This window comes from Lithobates pipiens, unplaced genomic scaffold, assembly GCF_037356315.1.
Source record: "Lithobates pipiens isolate NorthernLeopardFrog02 unplaced genomic scaffold, aLitPip1_a1.2 Scaffold_22, whole genome shotgun sequence".
Lineage (NCBI taxonomy): Eukaryota > Metazoa > Chordata > Amphibia > Anura > Ranidae > Lithobates > Lithobates pipiens.
The window spans coordinates 1,266,615-1,290,880 of record NW_027507784.1 but is presented as its reverse complement, the minus strand read 5'-3'; the positions used below and the strand labels follow the sequence as shown (position 1 = coordinate 1,290,880).

Below are 24,266 nucleotides of genomic sequence, written 5' to 3'. Positions count from 1 at the left end.
GATCAGTTATTGTCTTCAATGGGGCATTATACAGGCAGTAGTACTGTGCAGAGTCCATACATACATGTAGCGCTACCCCCGCAGGAGCCGCTGTTGAACATGGTTATATCCCACCCTGCACAGCCAGGCACATGAATTTTCCACTCTCCCCGGAGTCAAGAAGCAGTCCTTGCAGCTTTGTTTTTTTTTATTTAGGGGGATTAAACGTGGATGGGGAAGGGTTGTTACAGGAAGCCCGGCATTGTCCTTCTGTTGTCCTCTCCTTGCTCCTGTGCCTCCTGGTCAGGATCCCTTGGTGTTTCTCTTCCACACCCGAGCCCAGTCCCGAGTTCACCCACCCAGACTAGGGGGTTAATCTCAAAGGCCTCTGACAGCCTAACACTGAGTCTCCATCTTTCACCCAAACTCACCCCACCACAGCTGGGCTGGCGCTGAGTATTTGAGGGGGCCTGTCCCCTGCCAACCCTTCTGTTGGGGAATGGTCAGGGTCCTCAGAAGACTCCAGCCAGCTCCTCCTGGACCCCTCTCAACTACTTCTGGAATCTTCTCCAAGTTTCCAGCAAGCAGGGAGGAGTTACCAGAGAAGCTGCTGCTGAGTCACCCAGCCTACCGAAGTCACTTACTCAACCCAGAAAAACACAATCGGCTGGACTGCCAGCCAAGCCTGAAAATGTACCTAACCTAATAAAAACCCTATCACTTAGCACTCTAGCCACCCTAGGGTGTGCTACACTACCCCTCCCCCTCAACGTCCAGCCTATCTCCATGGCTGGGAATTTACAAAAAGGGTGCTCCCAGGTGCAAGGGCATCCCATAAAAAGACAGTTTTGGAAGGGGGGGGGGGGGGGGAAGGGAACAAACTGGGAAGGTGCTATGGTACAAATAATACTAAAAATAATGCAGCGCATATAAAAACAAATAAAGTCCATAAATTGGTGAATCAACGATGATAAAAATTGTGTCAAACAAAAATCCAACAAAAAAACAACCGAAAATAGTTCATAAGGTTGTGAAAAAATCAAGTGTTTGGAAAGTGAGCAAAATCCACCACCCAGTGCAAGATGGATTCTTACCAGAGTTGCAGGACTCTATTACGGAGTCAAATGTGCTCAGTATATATGGGTTACTCTGTTGGGCACATTTTATGTTAAGAGGCACTCTGATGTATACAATGTATCAGTGTATAGAGAATTCTGCCCCCCAGTGATTACTATTGTAACACCACCATGGAGATCTATTCTTTGCCCCTCGGAAGGTGTGGGGAACCACAGGAGATGTCCAGTCCAGGTACTTCTCAGAAGTTCCCCGGCCCTTCCACCTCCCCAAGGTCTGGATTATATTTGTATATTGAAAGGAGAATGTCATCAGAGTTAATGTTCAGAAGGAGGGTGAGGGAACACAGGACACCCCAAATCTCACAGATCTCAGGCCCGGTCTCTGTATGTCCACAGAAGGGTCTCCCTGCCCTCACAGACTAGGTGGGATTCAGTAGTGTAGGCTCCAGAGGTGTCATGGTGGACATCTGAGAAGGTTCCCTTGGGCAGTCACTCATCTCTTCTATGTGGGGTCCCAGGCACTCCCCTAATTTTAGAGCAACTTTCACATTCTCTATACGTAGTCCAACATTGTAAAAGATGACCTCTCAACACCTAACCCACCTGGGCAGAGGCCCCTGGAAGAGAACCCCCTACAAAGGTCAGTCCCAGATACTGATCACCTCACCAGGACCAGCGATTGGCTGATATAGTCACAATGCAGAATGGTAACCCTGCTGACCTACTTGGAGCCCATCAGTGGCTAGGAGGACCCGTCAGTAGTGATGGCCGAACGGTTCGCCCGGCGGTCGTTTCGCGGCGAATTTCCGACTTTCGCCGTCCGCGGGTTCGAACGCCTTTTTCCGTCGTTCGCCCCGGCGGACTTACGTGTTTAATGTATACAAGAACTTTAACCTTTCGTGACACGTTTATCATGTGTTACAGGACAACCAATTGAGACATGACAGCTCATGGACACTTGGACATTCCCCCTAACCTATAAATACACCCGATCCGGTGGCCATTTTACATTCTTTCTTCTGTCACTGTAGGGAAAGGATCCTGTGTGGAGTAGGGACAGAGAAAACGCTAGCTATTTGGTACACAAAAGTTCTTTTCAGGACTGGTATAGGTGTTAGGTCAGCAGCCTGAGTTTCTTTTGTCAGTTTAGATAAAGGGACAGAGCGCTGTATGCTGCTATTTTAGGGACAGCTCAGCCAGATTAGTCTTTCTTCATCATCATCATCATCATCATCATTAGCTGTTACTATCAGGTCCACAAAAGAGCTGTTCCAGCTAATCGTTCCAGCCTACTCTTTTTTGCCAATTTGTATAGGGACAGGCAGGAAGCAGTGTGTCAGGCAGTGAGGATAATTTTAAAGACTTGCTGTTACTATTAGTTCCACAAAGGTTCTTTTCAGGACTGGTATCAGTGGTACGGTAATAGGCTTGTACACGTATAATATTCTTTCTTCCAAATATAGAAAGAATATTATACTTGACTGCTGCCCTTCTGCTGCAGTCTGCTAATCATTCACAACTCACTTGTTCCACAAAGCTCTTTATCAGGACTGGTAACTTGGTCTGTCTAGGGTGCTACGGTACATAGGCTTGGGTGCGGTACAGTCTGCTGTTCTGTAAGGACCGCTATCGGTCCACAATACATAGGGTTGCCGTGCACTACTGCTGACCGCTGCCCTATACTGCAGCAGTCCTTCATTGGTATAGGGACTGACGTACAGTCTGCTAATCACTAACACACAACCTGCTTGGTCCACAAAAGTTCTTATAAGGACTGGTAACTTGGTATAGGGTGCTACGGTACATAGGCCTGAGTGCGTTACAGTCTGCTGTTCTGTAAGGACCGCTATCGGTCCACAATACATAGGGTTGCCGTGCACTACTGCTGACCGCTGCCCTATACTGCAGCAGTCCTTCAGCGGTATAGGGACTGACGCACAGTCTGCTAAACACTAACACACAACCTGCTTGGTCCACAAAAGTTTTTATAAGGACTGGTAACTTGGTATAGGGTGCTACGGTACATAGGCCTGAGTGCAGTACAGTCTGCTGTTCTGTAAGGACCGCTATCGGTCCACAATACATAGGGTTGCCGTGCACTACTGCTGACCGCTGCCCTATACTGCAGCAGTCCTTCATTGGTATAGGGACTGACGTACAGTCTGCTAATCACTAACACACAACCTGCTTGGTCCACAAAAGTTCTTATAAGGACTGGTAACTTGGTATAGGGTGCTACGGTACATAGGCCTGAGTGCGTTACAGTCTGCTGTTCTGTAAGGACCGCTATCGGTCCACAATACATAGGGTTGACGTGCACCACTGCTGACCGCTGCCCTATACTGCAGCAGTCCTTCAGCGGTATAGGGACTGACGTACAGTCTGCTAAACACTAATACACAACCTGCTTGGTCCACAAAAGTTCTTATAAGGACTGGTAACTTGGTATAGGGTGCTACGGTACATAGGCTTGAGTGCGGTACAGTCTGCTGTTCTGTAAGGACCGCTATCGGTCCACAATAGATAGGGTTGACGTGCACCACTGCTGACCGCTGCCCTATACTGCAGCAGTCCTTCAGCGGTATAGGGACTGACGCACAGTCTGCTAAACACTAACACACAACCTGCTTGGTCCACAAAAGTTTTTATAAGGACTGGTAACTTGGTATAGGGTGCTACGGTACATAGGCCTGAGTGCGTTACAGTCTGCTGTTCTGTAAGGACCGCTATCGGTCCACAATACATAGGGTTGCCGTGCACTACTGCTGACCGCTGCCCTATACTGCAGCAGTCCTTCATTGGTATAGGGACTGACGTACAGTCTGCTAATCACTAACACACAACCTGCTTGGTCCACAAAAGTTCTTATAAGGACTGGTAACTTGGTATAGGGTGCTACGGTACATAGGCCTGAGTGCGTTACAGTCTGCTGTTCTGTAAGGACCGCTATCGGTCCACAATACATAGGGTTGCCGTGCACTACTGCTGACCGCTGCCCTATACTGCAGCAGTCCTTCAGCGGTATAGGGACTGACGCACAGTCTGCTAAACACTAACACACAACCTGCTTGGTCCACAAAAGTTCTTATAAGGACTGATAACTTGGTATAGGGTGCTACGGTACATAGGCCTGAGTGCAGTACAGTCTGCTGTTCTGTAAGGACCGCTATCGGTCCACAATACATAGGGTTGCCGTGCACTACTGCTGACCGCTGCCCTATACTGCAGCAGTCCTTCATTGGTATAGGGACTGACGTACAGTCTGCTAATCACTAACACACAACCTGCTTGTTCCACAAAAGTTCTTATAAGGACTGGTAACTTGGTATAGGGTGCTACGGTACATAGGCTTGAGTGCGGTACAGTCTGCTGTTCTGTAAGGACCGCTATCGGTCCACAATAGATAGGGTTGACGTGCACCACTGCTGACCGCTGCCCTATACTGCAGCAGTCCTTCAGCGGTATAGGGACTGACGTACAGTCTGCTAAACACTAATACACAACCTGCTTGGTCCACAAAAGTTCTTATAAGGACTGGTAACTTGGTATAGGGTGCTACGGTACATAGGCTTGAGTGCGGTACAGTCTGCTGTTCTGTAAGGACCGCTATCGGTCCACAATAGATAGGGTTGACGTGCACCACTGCTGACCGCTGCCCTATACTGCAGCAGTCCTTCAGCGGTATAGGGACTGACGTACAGTCTGCTAAACACTAATACACAACCTGCTTGGTCCACAAAAGTTCTTATAAGGACTGGTAACTTGGTATAGGGTGCTACGGTACATAGGCTTGAGTGCGGTACAGTCTGCTGTTCTGTAAGGACCGCTATAGGTCCACAATAGATAGGGTTGACGTGCACCACTGCTGACCGCTCACCTATACTGCAGCAGTCCTTCAGCGGTATAGGGACTAAGAGTTTTGTCACAGGGTCATTTAAAAAATGACATGCAGAGGAAGAGGCAGGCCCTTCCGCAGGGGTGGTAGGGGTAGGGCAGGAGCAACAGGCTTGAGCCAAAGTGGGAAGTTGCAGAAGGTGCGTTCAATTACTTTAAAGGATGCACCAGACTTGGTTGAGTGGCTCGCTCAGCCTTACTCTTCTGCACCCTCCTCATCCTCTCGATCTGCACCCTCTTCTTCACTCTCTGCTATGTGCACCCCCAAAGACACTACCACCAACAACACGACCACCACCACCACCACCACATACCTTCCGCTTGAGTCACTGGAATTATTTTCCGATCCATATCAAGAGGACATTTCTGATGCGCAGCCACTCTTGGTATTGGATCAGGAAGAGGAGGTAGCAACAAGCGCTACTCAGCAGTCTGACGCCAGTACCCAGATCAGCCCAAGGAGGAGGTTGGTCCCCGGTGTTGCTGCCTACTCTACTTATAGCGGTGGGGAAGGTGACGTTGATGATGACGTGTCTAGTGATGTCACGTGGGTGCCCACAAGAGAGGAAGAGGAGGGGAGTTCAGAGGGAGATATGGACCAGCAGATAGGGAGGAGAAGCAGCAATGACTTACATTGCACAGCAGGGACAAAGCAGACTGCAAATGTATCAGGAGCGAGTCATCGACCATGTACGGTCACATCTGGCGCTCCCAGGACACCGGCACATGGCTCCGCAGTGTGGGCTTTTTTTAACGTGTCCGCTGCTGACAATAGCGTTGCCATCTGCAATCTTTGCAGTCAACGCGTTAGTCGCGGTAAGCCCAATACTCACCTAGGGACGACCGCCTTAAGAAGGCACATGAGCAGCCATCACCGAGCCCAGTGGGAGCAACGGAACACACAAAGCCACACTGCAGGCTCTCACCGTCCAGCCTCGTCTTCTACTTCTCCTTCTCCTCTCTCCTCACAATTGTCCTCCACTCCACCTTCCATCACGCCAAGCTCACATTTTTCTGCAAAAAGGCAGGCTTCCGTGGGCCTAATGTTTGAGCGTAAAAAAATGATGACGCCGGATAACCCTCTTGCCCAACGGTTGGCGGCTGGCTTGTCAGAACTCATAGCCCGCCAACTACTGCCATATAAACTGGTGGACTCGGAGGCCTTTCGCAAATTTGTGGCCATTGGAACACCACAATGGAAGGTCCCAGGAAGGAAGTATTTCTCAGAGAAGGGCATCCCAGAGCTATATGGCCATGTTCAGCGGCAAGTGAATGTATCTCTGGCACACAGTGTCGGTGCCAAGATACATCTGACCACAGACACGTGGTCTAGCAAACACGGGCAGGGAAGGTATATCAGTTTTACTGCCCACTGGGTGAACCTTCTGACGGCCGTCAAGCATGTAACCCGTGGCACCCGTGTAGATTTGGTTTTACCGCCACGGATTGCATGCAGGCCTGACTCTTCTTCTCCTCCTCCTACTCCATCCTCCTCCCTCTCCTCCTCAGCTGCCTCCTCCTTTTCCGCTGCTAGCGTCTCTTCCACTGCACCGCCCAAGCTCCCCAGAACCTATTCCACATGCCAGGTGAGACGTTGCCATGCCGTGCTGCGTCTGTTGTGCCTGGAAGCAAAGAGCCACACTGGCCCGGCACTCCTTTCAGCTTTGCGTTCACAGGCAGATGAGTGGCTAACACCGCTCAATTTGACAGTTGGTAAAGTGGTGTGTGACAACGGTGCCAATCTGCTTAGCGCATTGAAACAGGGCAAAATCACGCACGTGCCGTGCATGGCACACGTCTTAAACTTGGTCGTGCAGCGATTCCTTGTCAAATACCCTGGGGTCCAGGACATCTTGCGGCAGGCAAGGAAAATCTCGGCCCATTTCAGAAGATCTTACACGGCCATGGCTCGCCTTGCTGACATTCAGCGGCGACACCATCTGCCGGTCAGACGTCTTATTTGCGATTGCCCGACGCGATGGAACTCAACCTTCTATATGCTTGATAGGCTGCTCCAGCAGAAACGTGCAGTTAACGTCTACCTGTATGAACTCTGCGAAAGAAACGGTTCTGGGGAGCTGGGTTTTTTTTCACCGCGCCAGTGGCTGCTCATGCGCGACACATGCAGACTTCTGCGGCCATTTGAGGAGATCACCAAACTGGTCAGTCGCAGCCATGGCGCCATCAGTGACATGGTACCTTATGCCTTCTTTCTGGAGCGTGCATTGCGTCGTGTCATTGATCAGGCTGTGGAGGAGCAGGAGCGGGAAGATGAGGAAGTCGCAATGCTGGATGAATTCCCAGGGGGGGCTACTCTATCTGAGACAAGTCAACAACAGGAGTCTGATGAGGAGTCAGAGGAGGATGGTGCCGGGGCGGATGAGCAGGAGCAAGAAGAGCATGCTTTAAACCTTTCTGGGATCCCTGTTGTGCGAGGATGGGGAGAGGAGAATGAAGAGGACGACATTATCCTGGATGATGAGCAGGAGCCAGGCCACCACACCGCTTCCACTTTAGTGCAAATGGGGGCCTTCATGCTCCAGTGTTTTAATAGGGACCCCCGTATAAAAAGCATGAGGGTCAAGGACCAGTACTGGGTGGCAACGTACTTAGACCCCCGGTACAAACACAAAATGGCGGAAATGTTACCGCCGTCGCAGAGGGCTGTCAGAATGCAGCACTTCCAGGCCTTGCTTCGAGAAATGCTGCATTCTGCTTTTGCGTGCGCTGGCAGAGGAGCAATTCCCACTCCCAGAGAAGGATTTGCGGGTACCAATCCAACAGCGCCTGCAAGAAGAGGCCGGTTTGAAGATGTGTTGGTGACTTCGGATATGAGGTCATTCTTTCAGCCGACCCATCGACAGGTGTCATCCGGATCCAGCATCAGGGAACGCCTAGACCGTCAGGTGTCCGACTACATTGGGTTAACGGCCGATGTGGACGCTCTGAGGAGTGATGAACCCCTAGACTACTGGGTGGGCAGGCTTGACCTCTGGCCAGAGCTTGCCCAATTTGCAATCGAACTGTTGGCTTGCCCCTCATCCAGTGTCCTGTCCGAAAGGACGTTCAGCGCAGCAGGGGGGATTGTGACCGATAAGCGTACTCGCCTAGCTCACCACAGTGTTAACTACCTCACATTTCTAAAAATGAATGAGGCATGGATCTCGGAGGAATTCAACACATGTGATCAGTAGACCATGTATATGTCTATAAACAATTTTTGGAATCAAGCACACAGACCTTCTTAATTCATTTGGCTCACTTCCCTGACCCAAAAAAGCACACCGTACTATATGCCCCTACCCTCCTCTTTGAAGAGGTTGAGCGGTGTCATATTTCTACTGGGGCTGCTTATTATGAGGGGTTCCCACCATCCCTGTGCTGTGCTGACTTCCTCCTGGGTGTTCTTATTATGAGGGGCTCCCACCATCCCTGTGCTGTGCTGACTTCCTCCTGGGGGTTCTTATTATGAGGGGATCACACCATCCCTGTGCTGTGCTGACTTCCTCCTGGGGCTGCTTACGGTGCTGCTGTCAGCGCTGTATGTCACGGAGCTGCTGTCAGCGCTGTATGTCACGGAGCTGCTGTCAGCGCTGTATGTCACGGAGCTGCTGTCAGCGCTGTATGTCACGGAGCTGCTGTCAGCGCTGTATGTCACGGAGCTGCTGTCAGCGCTGTATGTCACGGAGCTGCTGTCAGCGCTGTATGTCACGGAGCTGCTGTCAGCGCTGTATGTCACGGAGCTGCTGTCAGCGCTGTATGTCACGGAGCTGCTGTCAGCGCTGTATGTCACGGTGCTGCTGTCAGCGCTGTATGTCACGGAGCTGCTGTCAGCGCTGTATGTCACGGAGCTGCTGTCAGTGCTGTATGTCACGGAGCTGCTGTCAGCGCTGTATGTCACGGAGCTGCTGTCAGCGCTGTATGTCACGGAGCTGCTGTCAGCGCTGTATGTCACGGTGCTGCTGTCAGCGCTGTATGTCACGGAGCTGCTGTCAGCGCTGTATGTCACGGAGCTGCTGTCAGCGCTGTATGTCACGGAGCTGCTGTCAGCGCTGTATGTCACGGAGCTGCTGTCAGCGCTGTATGTCACGGAGCTGCTGTCAGCGCTGTATGTCACGGAGCTGCTGTCAGCGCTGTATGTCACGGAGCTGCTGTCAGCGCTGTATGTCACGGAGCTGCTGTCAGCGCTGTATGTCACGGAGCTGCTGTCAGCGCTGTATGTCACGGAGCTGCTGTCAGCGCTGTATGTCACGGAGCTGCTGTCAGCGCTGTATGTCACGGAGCTGCTGTCAGCGCTGTATGTCACGGTGCTGCTGTCAGCGCTGTATGTCACGGAGCTGCTGTCAGCGCTGTATGTCACGGAGCTGCTGTCAGTGCTGTATGTCACGGAGCTGCTGTCAGCGCTGTATGTCACGGAGCTGCTGTCAGCGCTGTATGTCACGGAGCTGCTGTCAGCGCTGTATGTCACGGTGCTGCTGTCAGCGCTGTATGTCACGGAGCTGCTGTCAGCGCTGTATGTCACGGAGCTGCTGTCAGCGCTGTATGTCACGGAGCTGCTGTCAGCGCTGTATGTCACGGAGCTGCTGTCAGCGCTGTATGTCACGGAGCTGCTGTCAGCGCTGTATGTCACGGTGCTGATGTCAGTGCTCTGTATTACGGTGCTGCTGTCAGTGCTCTGTATCTCCTGCACCCTCTTGTTTGCCTACCCTGGTCCCTGACCTTCCCTCTCCTCCATTGCCTTCATTAGCTCCATAGTCCTGAATTGTCAGAACAATTTCCCAAATAAAAAAAAAATGCTTGTAGTTATCGATCCCAAATTCACCTCATACATGTATTATGCTATTGTCCAGGTGGTGGGACTACGTGCTACCCCCTAATAATTACCCCGTGGCCGCAAATTCGACCTAAAGGTTTGCGAAATTCGCCTCCCATTGAAGTCAATGGAGCCCGCGGCGAACGGTCGTTTTCGCGAACGTTTGTGTCCGTTCGCGTTTCGCGTTCGCGAAACGTCCCGTCGGAAGTTCGTCCATCACTACCCGTCAGCACCGTGTGGTTGGGAACCCTCAGATGGTCCTCAGCCTTACTACTCATTGTAAGGACAAAAACACTAAAGTCACATTCTGCCTCTGCCGGGGTCCATACAATATACCACACATACATACAGAGCTCCTATTGTCTTCCACCACCACCACCACCACCCAGGTCAGCTGAAGTGCACGATCATCATCTCCTCTTCTGATAACACATCATAATTGGTCCTCCACGTGTTGCTACGTGCCCATGCTTATCCTGAAGAACATCGGACACACCCCGGGTGGAGCATTAATAAAGGAGGGTGGAGGCTGCTCATCGGATATATAAGATCTCCGAGTCATCATCCTGCAATCACAACATGAAGGCGATTGTACTGAGCGCACTGCTGGCCGTCCTCCTGATTCAGGGTAAGAGATACTGGGGGTAGGAGGAGAATACGATGGACAATAGGCGGTAATAGGGGAGGACAGATGGGGGTGATGGACAATAGGTGGTAATAGGGGAGGACAGATGGGGGGTGATGGACAATAGACGGTAATAGGGGAGGATGGATGGGGGTGATGGACAATAGGTGGTAATAGGGGAGGACGGATGGGGGTGATGGACAATAGACGGTAATAGGGGAGGACGGATGGGGGGTGATGGACAATAGACGGTAATAGGGGAGGACGGATGGGGGTGATGGACAATAGGTGGTAATAAGGGAGGACGGATGGGGGGTGATGGACAATAGGGGGTAATAGGGGAGGACGGATGGAGGGTGATGGACAATAGACGGTAATAGGGGAGGACAGATGGGGGGTGATGGACAATAGGGGGTAATAGGGGAGGACGGATGGAGGGTGATGGACAATAGACGGTAATAGGGGAGGACGGATGGGGGGTGATGGACAATAGACGGTAATAGGGGAGGACGGATGGGGGGTGATGGACAATAGACGGTAATAGGGGAGGACGGATGGAGGGTGATGGACAATAGACGGTAATAGGGGAGGACGGATGGGGGTGATGGACAATAGACGGTAATAGGGGAGGACGGATGGGGGTGATGGACAATAGACGGTAATAGGGGAGGACGGATGGGGGGTGATGGACAATAGACGGTAATAGGGGAGGACGGATGGGGGGTGATGGACAATAGACGGTAATAGGGGAGGACGGATGGGGGGTGATGGACAATAGACGGTAATAGGGGAGGACAGATGGGGGGTGATGGACAATAGACGGTAATAGGGGAGGACGGATGGGGGTGATGGAAAATAGACGGTAATAGGGGAGGACAGATGGGGGGTGATGGACAATAGACGGTAAAAGTGGCATATACATGGGGGTGATGGACAATAGACGGTAATAGGGGAGGACGGATGGGGGTGATGGACAATAGACGGTGATAGGGGAGGACGGATGGGGGGGTGATGGACAATAGACGGTGATAGGGGAGGACGGATGGGGGGGTGATGGACAATAGACGGTGATAGGGGAGGACAGATGGGGGGTGATGGACAATAGGGGGTAATAGGGGAGGACGGATGGAGGGTGATGGACAATAGACGGTAATAGGGGAGGACGGATGGGGGGTGATGGACAATAGACGGTAATAGGGGAGGACAGATGGGGGGTGATGGACAATAGGGGGTAATAGGGGAGGACGGATGGAGGGTGATGGACAATAGGGGGTAATAGGGGAGGACGGATGGGGGGTGATGGACAATAGACGGTAATAGGGGAGGACGGATGGGGGGTGATGGACAATAGACGGTAATAGGGGAGGACAGATGGAGGGTGATGGACAATAGACGGTAATAGGGGAGGACAGATGGGGGTGATGGACAATAGACGGTAATAGGGGAGGACGGATGGGGGGTGATGGACAATAGACGGTAATAGGGGAGGATGGGGGGTGATGGACAATAGACGGTAATAGGGGAGGACAGATGGGGGTGATGGACAATAGACGGTAATAGGGGAGGACAGATGGAGGGTGATGGACAATAGACGGTAATAGGGGAGGACGGATGGGGGGTGATGGACAATAGACGGTAATAGGGGAGGACGGATGGGGGTGATGGACAATAGACGGTAATAGGGGAGGATGGGGGGTGATGGACAATAGACGGTAATAGGGGAGGACGGATGGGGGGTGATGGACAATAGACGGTAATAGGGGAGGACAGATGGGGGGTGATGGACAATAGACGGTAATAGGGGAGGACGGATGGGGGTGATGGACAATAGACGGTAATAGGGGAGGATGGGGGGTGATGGACAATAGACGGTAATAGGGGAGGACGGATGGGGGGTGATGGACAATAGACGGTAATAGGGGAGGACGGATGGGGGGTGATGGACAATAGACGGTAATAGGGGAGGACAGATGGGGGTGATGGACAATAGGGGGTAATAGGGGAGGACGGATGGGGGGTGATGGACAATAGACGGTAATAGGGGAGGACAGATGGGGGTGATGGACAATAGATGGTAATAGGGGAGGACAGATGGGGGTGATGGACAATAGACGGTAATAGGGGAGGACGGATGGGGGGTGATGGACAATAGACGGTAATAGGGGAGGACAGATGGGGGGTGATGGACAATAGGGGGTAATAGGGGAGGACGGATGGAGGGTGATGGACAATAGGGGGTAATAGGGGAGGACGGATGGGGGGTGATGGACAATAGACGGTAATAGGGGAGGACGGATGGGGGGTGATGGACAATAGACGGTAATAGGGGAGGACAGATGGGGGGTGATGGACAATAGGGGGTAATAGGGGAGGACGGATGGAGGGTGATGGACAATAGACGGTAATAGGGGAGGACGGATGGAGGGTGATGGACAATAGACGGTAATAGGGGAGGACGGATGGGGGGTGATGGACAATAGACGGTAATAGGGGAGGACGGATGGAGGGTGATGGACAATAGACGGTAATAGGGGAGGACGGATGGGGGGTGATGGACAATAGACGGTAATAGGGGAGGACGGATGGGGGGTGATGGACAATAGACGGTAATAGGGGAGGACAGATGGGGGGTGATGGACAATAGACGGTAATAGGGAAGGACGGATGGGGGTGATGGACAATAGGGGGTAATAGGGGAGGACGGATGGGGGTGATGGACAATAGACGGTAATAGGGGAGGACGGATGGAGGGTGATGGACAATAGGGGGTAATAGGGGAGGACGGATGGGGGGTGATGGACAATAGACGGTAATAGGGGAGGACGGATGGGGGGTGATGGACAATAGACGGTAATAGGGGAGGACAGATGGGGGGTGATGGACAATAGGGGGTAATAGGGGAGGACGGATGGAGGGTGATGGACAATAGACGGTAATAGGGGAGGACGGATGGGGGTGATGGACAATAGACGGTAATAGGGGAGGACGGATGGGGGGTGATGGACAATAGACGGTAATAGGGGAGGACAGATGGGGGGTGATGGACAATAGATGGTAATAGGGGAGGACAGATGGGGGTGATGGACAATAGACGGTAATAGTGGCATATACATGGGGGTGATGGGCAATAGACGGTAATAGGGGAGGACAGATGGGGGTGATGGACAATAGACGGTAATAGTGGCATATACATGGGGGTGATGGACAATAGACGGTAATAGGGGAGGACGGATGGGGGTGATGGACAATAGACGGTAATAGTGGCATATACATGGGGGTGATGGGCAATAGACGGTAATAGGGGAGGACAGATGGGGGTGATGGACAATAGACGGTAATAGTGGCATATACATGGGGGTGATGGGCAATAGACGGTAATAGGGGAGGACGGATGGGGGGTGATGGACAATAGACGGTAATAGGGGAGGACAGATGGGGGTGATGGACAATAGATGGTAATAGGGGAGGACAGATGGGGGTGATGGACAATAGACGGTAATAGGGGAGGACGGATGGGGGTGATGGACAATAGGGGGTAATAGGGGAGGACGGATGGGGGGTGATGGACAATAGACGGTAATAGGGGAGGACGGATGGGGGTGATGGACAATAGACGGTAATAGGGGAGGACAGATGGAGGGTGATGGACAATAGACGGTAATAGGGGAGGACAGATGGGGGGTGATGGACAATAGGGGGTAATAGGGGAGGACGGATGGGGGGTGATGGACAATAGACAGTAATAGGGGAGGACGGATGGGGGGTGATGGACAATAGACGGTAATAGGGGAGGACGGATGGGGGTGATGGACAATAGACGGTAATAGGGGAGGACGGATGGGGGTGATGGACAATAGATGGTAATAGGGGAGGACAGATGGGGGTGATGGACAATAGATGGTAATAGGGGAGGACAGATGGGGGTGATGGACAATAGACGGTAATAGGGGAGGACGGATGGGGGTGATGGACAATAGGGGGTAATAGGGGAGGACGGATGGGGGGTGATGGACAATAGACGGTAATAGGGGAGGACGGATGGGGGTGATGGACAATAGACGGTAATAGGGGAGGACAGATGGAGGGTGATGGACAATAGACGGTAATAGGGGAGGACAGATGGGGGGTGATGGACAATAGGGGGTAATAGGGGAGGACGGATGGGGGGTGATGGACAATAGACAGTAATAGGGGAGGACGGATGGGGGGTGATGGACAATAGACGGTAATAGGGGAGGACGGATGGGGGTGATGGACAATAGACGGTAATAGGGGAGGACGGATGGGGGGTGATGGACAATAGACGGTAATAGGGGAGGACAGATGGGGGGTGATGGACAATAGATGGTAATAGGGGAGGACAGATGGGGGTGATGGACAATAGACGGTAATAGGGGAGGATGGGGGGTGATGGACAATAGACGGTAATAGGGGAGGACAGATGGAGGGTGATGGACAATAGACGGTAATAGGGGAGGACAGATGGAGGGTGATGGACAATAGACGGTAATAGGGGAGGACAGATGGAGGGTGATGGACAATAGACGGTAATAGGGGAGGACGGATGGGGGTGATGGACAATAGACGGTAATAGGGGAGGATGGGGGGTGATGGACAATAGACGGTAATAGGGGAGGACGGATGGGGGGTGATGGACAATAGACGGTAATAGGGGAGGACGGATGGGGGGTGATGGACAATAGACGGTAATAGGGGAGGACAGATGGGGGTGATGGACAATAGGGGGTAATAGGGGAGGACGGATGGGGGGTGATGGACAATAGACGGTAATAGGGGAGGACAGATGGGGGTGATGGACAATAGACGGTAATAGGGTAGGACAGATGGGGGTGATGGACAATAGACGGTAATAGGGGAGGACAGATGGGGGTGATGGACAATAGACGGTAATAGGGGAGGACAGATGGGGGGTGATGGACAATAGGGGGTAATAGGGGAGGACGGATGGGGGGTGATGGACAATTGACGGTAATAGGGGAGGACAGATGGGGGTGATGGACAATAGACGGTAATAGGGGAGGACAGATGGGGGTGATGGACAATAGGGGGTAATAGGGGAGGACGGATGGGGGGTGATGGACAATAGACGGTAATAGGGGAGGATGGGGGGTGATGGACAATAGACGGTAATAGGGGAGGACAGATGGGGGTGATGGACAATAGGGGGTAATAGGGGAGGACGGATGGGGGGTGATGGACAATAGACGGTAATAGGGGAGGACAGATGGGGGTGATGGACAATAGACGGTAATAGGGGAGGACGGATGGGGGGTGATGGACAATAGACGGTAATAGGGGAGGACGGATGGGGGGTGATGGACAATAGACGGTAATAGGGGAGGACGGATGGGGGTGATGGACAATAGACGGTAATAGGGGAGGACAGATGGGGGGTGATGGGCAATAGACGGTAATAGGGGAGGACAGATGGGGGTGATGGACAATAGACGGTAATAGGGGAGGACAGATGGGGGGCGATGGACAATAGACGGTAATAGGGGAGGACAGATGGGGGTGATGGACAATAGACGGTAATAGGGGAGGACGGATGGGGGGTGATGGACAATAGACGGTAATAGGGGAGGACGGATGGGGGTGATGGACAATAGACGGTAATAGGGGAGGACGGATGGGGGTGATGGACAATAGACGGTAATAGGGGAGGACGGATGGGGGGTGATGGACAATAGACGGTAATAGGGGAGGACGGATGGGGGTGATGGACAATAGACGGTAATAGGGGAGGACGGATGGGGGGTGATGGACAATAGACGGTAATAGGGGAGGACGGATGGGGGGTGATGGACAATAGACGGTAATAGGGGAGGACGGATGGGGGGTGATGGACAATAGACGGTAATAGGGGAGGACAGATGGGGGGTGATGGACAATAGACGGTAATAGGGGAGGACGGATGGGGGTGATGGACAATAGACGGTAATAGGGGAGGATGGGGGGTGATGGACAATAGACGGTAATAGGGGAGGACGGATGGGGGGTGATGGACAATAGACGGTAATAGGGGAGGACGGATGGGGGGTGATGGACAATAGACGGTAATAGGGGAGGACGGATGGGGGTGATGGACAATAGACGGTAATAGGGGAGGACAGATGGGGGGTGATGGGCAATAGACGGTAATAGGGGAGGACAGATGGGGGTGATGGACAATAGACGGTAATAGGGGAGGACAGATGGGGGGCGATGGACAATAGACGGTAATAGGGGAGGACAGATGGGGGTGATGGACAATAGACGGTAATAGGGGAGGACGGATGGGGGGTGATGGACAATAGACGGTAATAGGGGAGGACGGATGGGGGTGATGGACAATAGACGGTAATAGGGGAGGACGGATGGGGGGTGATGGACAATAGACGGTAATAGGGGAGGACGGATGGGGGTGATGGACAATAGACGGTAATAGGGGAGGACGGATGGGGGGTGATGGACAATAGACGGTAATAGGGGAGGACAGATGGGGGGTGATGGACAATAGACGGTAATAGGGGAGGACGGATGGGGGTGATGGACAATAGACGGTAATAGGGGAGGACGGATGGGGGTGATGGACAATAGACGGTAATAGGGGAGGACAGATGGGGGTGATGGACAATAGACGGTAATAGGGGAGGACAGATGGGGGGTGATGGACAATAGACGGTAATAGGGGAGGACGGATGGGGGTGATGGACAATAGACGGTAATAGGGGAGGATGGGGGGTGATGGACAATAGACGGTAATAGGGGAGGACGGATGGGGGGTGATGGACAATAGACGGTAATAGGGGAGGACGGATGGGGGGTGATGGACAATAGACGGTAATAGGGGAGGACGGATGGGGGTGATGGACAATAGACGGTAATAGGGGAGGACAGATGGGGGGTGATGGGCAATAGACGGTAATAGGGGAGGACAGATGGGGGTGATGGACAATAGACGGTAATAGGGGAGGACAGATGGGGGGCGATGGACAATAGACGGTAATAGGGGAGGACAGATGGGGGTGATGGACAATAGACGGTAATAGGGGAGGACGGATGGGGGGTGATGGACAATAGACGGTAATAGGGGAGGACGGATGGGGGGTGATGGACAATAGACGGTAATAGGGGAGGACAGATGGGGGGTGATGGACAATAGACGGTAATAGGGGAGGACGGATGGGGGTGATGGACAATAGACGGTAATAGGGGAGGATGGGGGGTGATGGACAATAGACGGTAATAGGGGAGGATGGATGGGGGGTGATGGACAATAGACGGTAATAGGGGAGGACGGATGGGGGTGATGGACAATAGACGGTAATAGGGGAGGACGGATGGGGGGTGATGGACAATAGACGGTAATAGGGGAGGACGGATGGGGGGTGATGGACAATAGACGGTAATAGGGGAGGACAGATGGGGGGTGATGGACAATAGACGGTAATAGGGGAGGACGGATGGGGGTGATGGACAATAGACGGTAATAGGGGAGGATGGGGGGTGATGGACAATAGACGGTAATAGGGGAGGACAGATGGGGGGTGATGGACAATAGACGGTAATAGGGGAGGACAGATGGGGGGTGATGGACAATAGACGGTAATAGGGGAGGACGGATGGAGGGTGATGGACAATAGACGGTAATAGGGGAGGACGGATGGAGGGTGATGGACAATAGGGGGTAATAGGGGAGGACGGATGGGGGGTGATGGACAATAGACGGTAATAGGGGAGGACAGATGGGGGGTGATGGACAATAGACGGTAATAGGGGAGGACGGATGGAGGGTGATGGACAATAGACGGTAATAGGGGAGGACGGATGGGGGGTGATGGACAATAGACGGTAATAGGGGAGGACAGATGTGGGTGATGGACAATAGACGGTAATAGGGGAGGACAGATGGGGGTGATGGACAATAGACGGTAATAGGGGAGGACAGATGTGGGTGATGGACAATAGACGGTAATAGGGGAGGACAGATGGGGGGTGATGGACAATAGACGGTAATAGGGGAGGACGGATGGGGGTGATGGACAATAGACGGTAATAGGGGAGGACGGATGGGGGTGATGGACAATAGACGGTAATAGGGGAGGACAGATGTGGGTGATGGACAATAGACGGTAATAGGGGAGGACGGATGGGGGTGATGGACAATAGACGGTAATAGGGGAGGACGGATGGAGGGTGATGGACAATAGACGGTAATAGGGGAGGACAGATGTGGGTGATGGACAATAGACGGTAATAGGGGAGGACAGATGGTGGGTGATGGACAATAGACGGTAATAGGGGAGGACGGATGGGGGTGATGGACAATAGACGGTAATAGGGGAGGACAGATGGTGGGTGATGGACAATAGACGGTAATAGGGGAGGACGGATGGGGGGTGATGGACAATAGACGGTAATAGGGGAGGACAGATGGGGGTGATGGACAATAGACGGTAATAGGGGAGGACAGATGGTGGGTGATGGACAATAGACGGTAATAGGGGAGGACGGATGGGGGTGATGGACAATAGACGGTAATAGGGGAGGACAGATGGTGGGTGATGGACAATAGACGGTAATAGGGGAGGACGGATGGGGGGTGATGGACAATAGACGGTAATAGGGGAGGACGGATGGGGGTGATGGACAATAGACGGTAATAGGGGAGGACAGATGGTGGGTGATGGACAATAGACGGTAATAGGGGAGGACGGATGGGGGTGATGGACAATAGACGGTAATAGGGGAGGACAGATGGTGGGTGATGGACAATAGACGGTAATAGGGGAGGACGGATGGGGGGTGATGGACAATAGACAGTAATAGGGGAGGACAGATGGGGGTGATGGACAATAGACGGTAATAGGGGAGGACAGATGGTGGGTGATGGACAATAGACGGTAATAGGGGAGGACGGATGGGGGTGATGGACAATAGACGGTAATAGGGGAGGACAGATGGTGGGTGATGGACAATAGACGGTAATAGGGGAGGACGGATGGGGGGTGATGGACAATAGACGGTAATAGGGGAGGACGGATGGGGGTGATGGACAATAGACGGTAATAGGGGAGGACAGATGGGGGGTGATGGACAATAGACGGTAATAGGGGAGGACGGATGGGGGTGATGGACAATAGACGGTAATAGGGGAGGACGGATGGAGGGTGATGGACAATAGACGGTAATAGGGGAGGACGGATGGGGGTGATGGACAATAGACGGTAATAGGGGAGGACAGATGGGGGTGATGGACAATAGACGGTAATAGGGGAGGACAGATGGTGGTGATGGACAATAGACGGTAATAGGGGAGGACGGATGGGGGTGATGGACAATAGACGGTAATAGGGGAGGACAGATGGGGGTGATGGACAATAGACGGTAATAGGGGAGGACAGATGGGGGTGATGGACAATAGACGGTAATAGGGGAGGACAGATGGGGGTGATGGACAATAGACGGTAATAGGGGAGGATGGATGGGGGGTGATGGACAATAGACGGTAATAGGGGAGGACAGATGGGGGTGATGGACAATAGACGGTAATAGGGGAGGACAGATGGTGGGTGATGGACAATAGACGGTAATAGGGGAGGACGGATGGGGGTGATGGACAATAGACGGTAATAGGGGAGGATGGGGGGTGATGGACAATAGACGGTAATAGGGGAGGACAGATGGGGGTGATGGACAATAGACGGTAATAGGGGAGGATGGATGGGGGTGATGGACAATAGACGGTAATAGGGGAGGACAGATGGTGGTGATGGACAATAGACGGTAATAGGGGAGGACGGATGGGGGTGATGGACAATAGACGGTAATAGGGGAGGACAGATGGGGGTGATGGACAATAGACGGTAATAGGGGAGGACAGATGGGGGTGATGGACAATAGACGGTAATAGGGGAGGATGGATGGGGGTGATGGACAATAGACGGTAATAGGGGAGGACGGATGGGGGTGATGGACAATAGACGGTAATAGGGGAGGATGGATGGGGGGTGATGGACAATAGACGGTAATAGGGGAGGACAGATGGGGGTGATGGACAATAGACGGTAATAGGGGAGGACAGATGGGGGTGATGGACAATAGACGGTAATAGGGGAGGACAGATGGGGGTGATGGACAATAGACGGTAATAGGGGAGGACAGATGGGGGTGATGGACAATAGACGGTAATAGGGGAGGACAGATGGGGGTGATGGACAATAGACGGTAATAGGGGAGGATGGATGGGGGGTGATGGACAATAGACGGTAATAGGGGAGGACAGATGGGGGTGATGGACAATAGACGGTAATAGGGGAGGACAGATGGTGGGTGATGGACAATAGACGGTAATAGGGGAGGACGGATGGGGGTGATGGACAATAGACGGTAATAGGGGAGGATGGGGGGTGATGGACAATAGACGGTAATAGGGGAGGACAGATGGGGGTGATGGACAATAGACGGTAATAGGGGAGGATGGATGGGGGTGATGGACAATAGACGGTAATAGGGGAGGACGGATGGGGGTGATGGACAATAGACGGTAATAGGGGAGGATGGATGGGGGGTGATGGACAATAGACGGTAATAGGGGAGGACAGATGGGGGTGATGGACAATAGACGGTAATAGGGGAGGACAGATGGGGGTGATGGACAATAGACGGTAATAGGGGAGGACAGATGGGGGTGATGGACAATAGACGGTAATAGGGGAGGACAGATGGGGGTGATGGACAATAGACGGTAATAGGGGAGGACAGATGGGGGTGATGGACAATAGACGGTAATAGGGGAGGACAGATGGGGGTGATGGACAATAGACGGTAATAGGGGAGGACAGATGGGGGTGATGGACAATAGGTGGTAATAGGGGAGGACGGATGGGGGTGATGGACAATAGACGGTAATAGGGGAGGACAGATGGGGGTGATGGACAATAGACGGTAATAGTGGCATATACATGGGGGTGATGGACAATAATTTGGGGGTAAATATGAGGGTGATGAACAATAATAATGAGGTACACATGAGGGTGGGGCAATAGACAAGAGACTATAACAGTGGCCTACGCATTGGGGCAATTATTATACACAATTTATATAGGGCCAACAATTTACGCAGCGCTTTACAATGTAGAGGGGGGAACAGCACAATTACAATACAATACAGAAGGGGCAAGAGGGCCCATGGAGCTTACATTCTAAAAGGGAGGGGGAGGTGGTACAAAAGGTAATAGATGGGGGTGGCTCGGGGACAGTTGTTAGGTGGGGGTGGGGAGGCTTCCCTGAATAAATGAGTTTTCAGGGATCTCCTAAAGGTGGACAGGGTAGGGGCTGATCGGACATACTGGGGCAGGGAGTTCCAGAGGAAGGGAGAGGCTCTGGAGAAGTCTTGAAGGAGGGTATGGGAGGAGGTAACAAGGGAGCTAGAGAGCAGGAGGTCCTGGGAGGAGTGGAGGGGACAATTTGGGTGATATCTACAGATGAGGTTGGTGATGTAGATGGGGGGTGATGTGGATGGCCTTGTATGTTGTGGTTAGCATTTTGAATTTCATGCGGTGGGGGAGGGGAAGAAGTCACAGATTGGTTAGTGAGGTGTATTAGTCTAGCAGCAGCATTCATAATAGACTGAAGGGGGAGGAGTCTGTGTAAGGGTCAGCCAATAAGTAGAGAGTAGGAGATGGAGGATAGTTGGTAATAACAGGGTACACACGGGTGTGATATACAATAGATGGTAATAACAGGGTACACACGGGTGTGATATACAATAGATGGTAATAACAGGGTACACACGGGTGTGATATACAATAGATGGTAATATTGGGTTACAGATGGAGGAGGGGGGGGGGGGGTAATTACATAGTAAGGTTGAAAAAGACACCAGTCCATCCAGAGTGAGTGTTTACAATTGTCCCCATCCCCGTACATTGTGTCTCAATAAGATGCTCGTCTACTATATCATTATTTAAGGTACTCATATAGTGCCATCAATTTACACAGTACTCCACACATACATCACACACTCACATCGGCCCCCGCCCTCAAGGAGCCACAATCCAAGGTCCCCAACTCACATTCATATATTAGGGCCAATTAGCCTACCTGCCAGTCTTTGGAGTGTGGGAGGAAATTGGGATACCAGGAGGCTCATGCAGGCACAGAGAGAACATGCAAACTCCAGGCAGGTAGTGTCGTGGTTGGAATTCGAACCAGCAACCCCTTTTTTCTGCTAAGCGAGAGTGCTAACCACTACACCACTGTGCCACCCACTACACCACTGTGCCACCCACTACACCACTGTGCCTCCCCATTAAATGACCAATAGATGGTAATATTGGGTTACACATGGGAGATGATGACCAATAGATGATAATATTGGGTTACACATGGGAGGTGATGACCAATAGGTGGTAATATTGGGTTACACATGGGGGATGATGACCAATAGATGATAATAATGGGTCACACATGGGAGGTGATGACCAATAGGTGGTAATATTGGGTCACACATGGAGGAGGATGACCAATAGATGGTAATATTGGGTTACACACGGGAGGTGATGACCAATAGATGGTAATATTGGGTCACACACGGGAGATGATGACCAATAGATGGTAATATTGGGTCACACATGGGAGGTGATGACCAATAGATGGTAATATTGGGTCACACATGGGAGATGATGACCAATAGATGATAATATTGGGTTACACATGGGGGAGGTGATGACCAATAGGTGGTAATATTGGGTCACACATGGAGGAGGATGACCAATAGATGGTAATATTGGGTCACACATGGAGGAGGATGACCAATAGATGGTAATATTGGGTTACACATGGAGGAGGATGACCAATAGATGGTAATATTGGGTCACACATGGAGGAGGATGACCAATAGATGGTAATATTGGGTTACACATGGGAGGTGATGACCAATAGGTGGTAATATTGGGTTATACATGGGGGATGATGACCAATAGATGGTAATATTGGGTCACACATGGAGGAGGTGATGACCAATAGATGGTAATATTGGGTCACACATGGGAGGTGATGACCAATAGATGGTAATATTGGGTCACACATGGAGGAGGTGATGACCAATAGATGGTAATATTGGGTTACACATGGAGGAGGTGATGACCAATAGATGGTAATATTGGGTTACACATGGAGGAGGTGATGACCAATAGATGGTAATATTGGGTCACACATGGAGGAGGTGATGACCAATAGATGGTAATATTGGGTTACACATGGAGGAGGTGATGACCAATAGATGGTAATATTGGGTCACACATGGAGGAGGATGACCAATAGATGGTAATATTGGGTCACACATGGGAGGTGATGACCAATAGATGGTAATATTGGGTTACACATGGGGGATGATGACCAATAGATGGTAATATTGGGTCACACATGGAGGAGGTGATGACCAATAGATGGTAATATTGGGTTACACACGGGAGATGATGACCAATAGATGGTAATATTGGGTTACACATGGGGGATGATGACCAATAGATGGTAATATTGGGTTACACATGGGGGATGATGACCAATAGATGGTAATATTGGGTTACACACGGGAGGTGATGACCAATAAATGATAATATTGGGTTACACATGGGAGATGATGACCAATAGATGGTAATATTGGGTTACACATGGGAGATGATGACCAATAGATGGTAATATTGGGTTACACACGGGAGATGATGACCAATAGATGGTAATATTGGGTTACACATGGGAGATGATGACCAATAGATGATAATATTGGGTTACACATGGGAGATGATGACCACAAGGTGGTAATATTGGGTTATACATGGGGGATGATGACCAATAGATGGTAATATTGGGT

General features: G+C 51.8%; 1 protein-coding gene across 4 annotated transcripts in view; it reads left to right on the top strand.

Annotated features, from left to right (window-relative positions):
- The first annotated feature begins 10,269 nt into the window (after positions 1 to 10,269).
- The window catches only part of LOC144000307 (uncharacterized), a 28,929-nt gene continuing 14,932 nt past the window's right edge, over positions 10,270 to 24,266 (top strand). Inside the window, exon 1 of one of the 4 annotated variants that reach the window (XM_077494042.1) lies at positions 10,270 to 10,390. In XM_077494042.1, coding sequence (XP_077350168.1) covers positions 10,342 to 10,390 — 49 coding nt within the window. In that variant the 5' untranslated portion in view covers positions 10,270 to 10,341. The remainder of the gene's footprint in view (positions 10,391 to 24,266) is intronic. The other 3 variants (XM_077494040.1, XM_077494041.1, XM_077494043.1) reach the window with 3 other exon arrangements.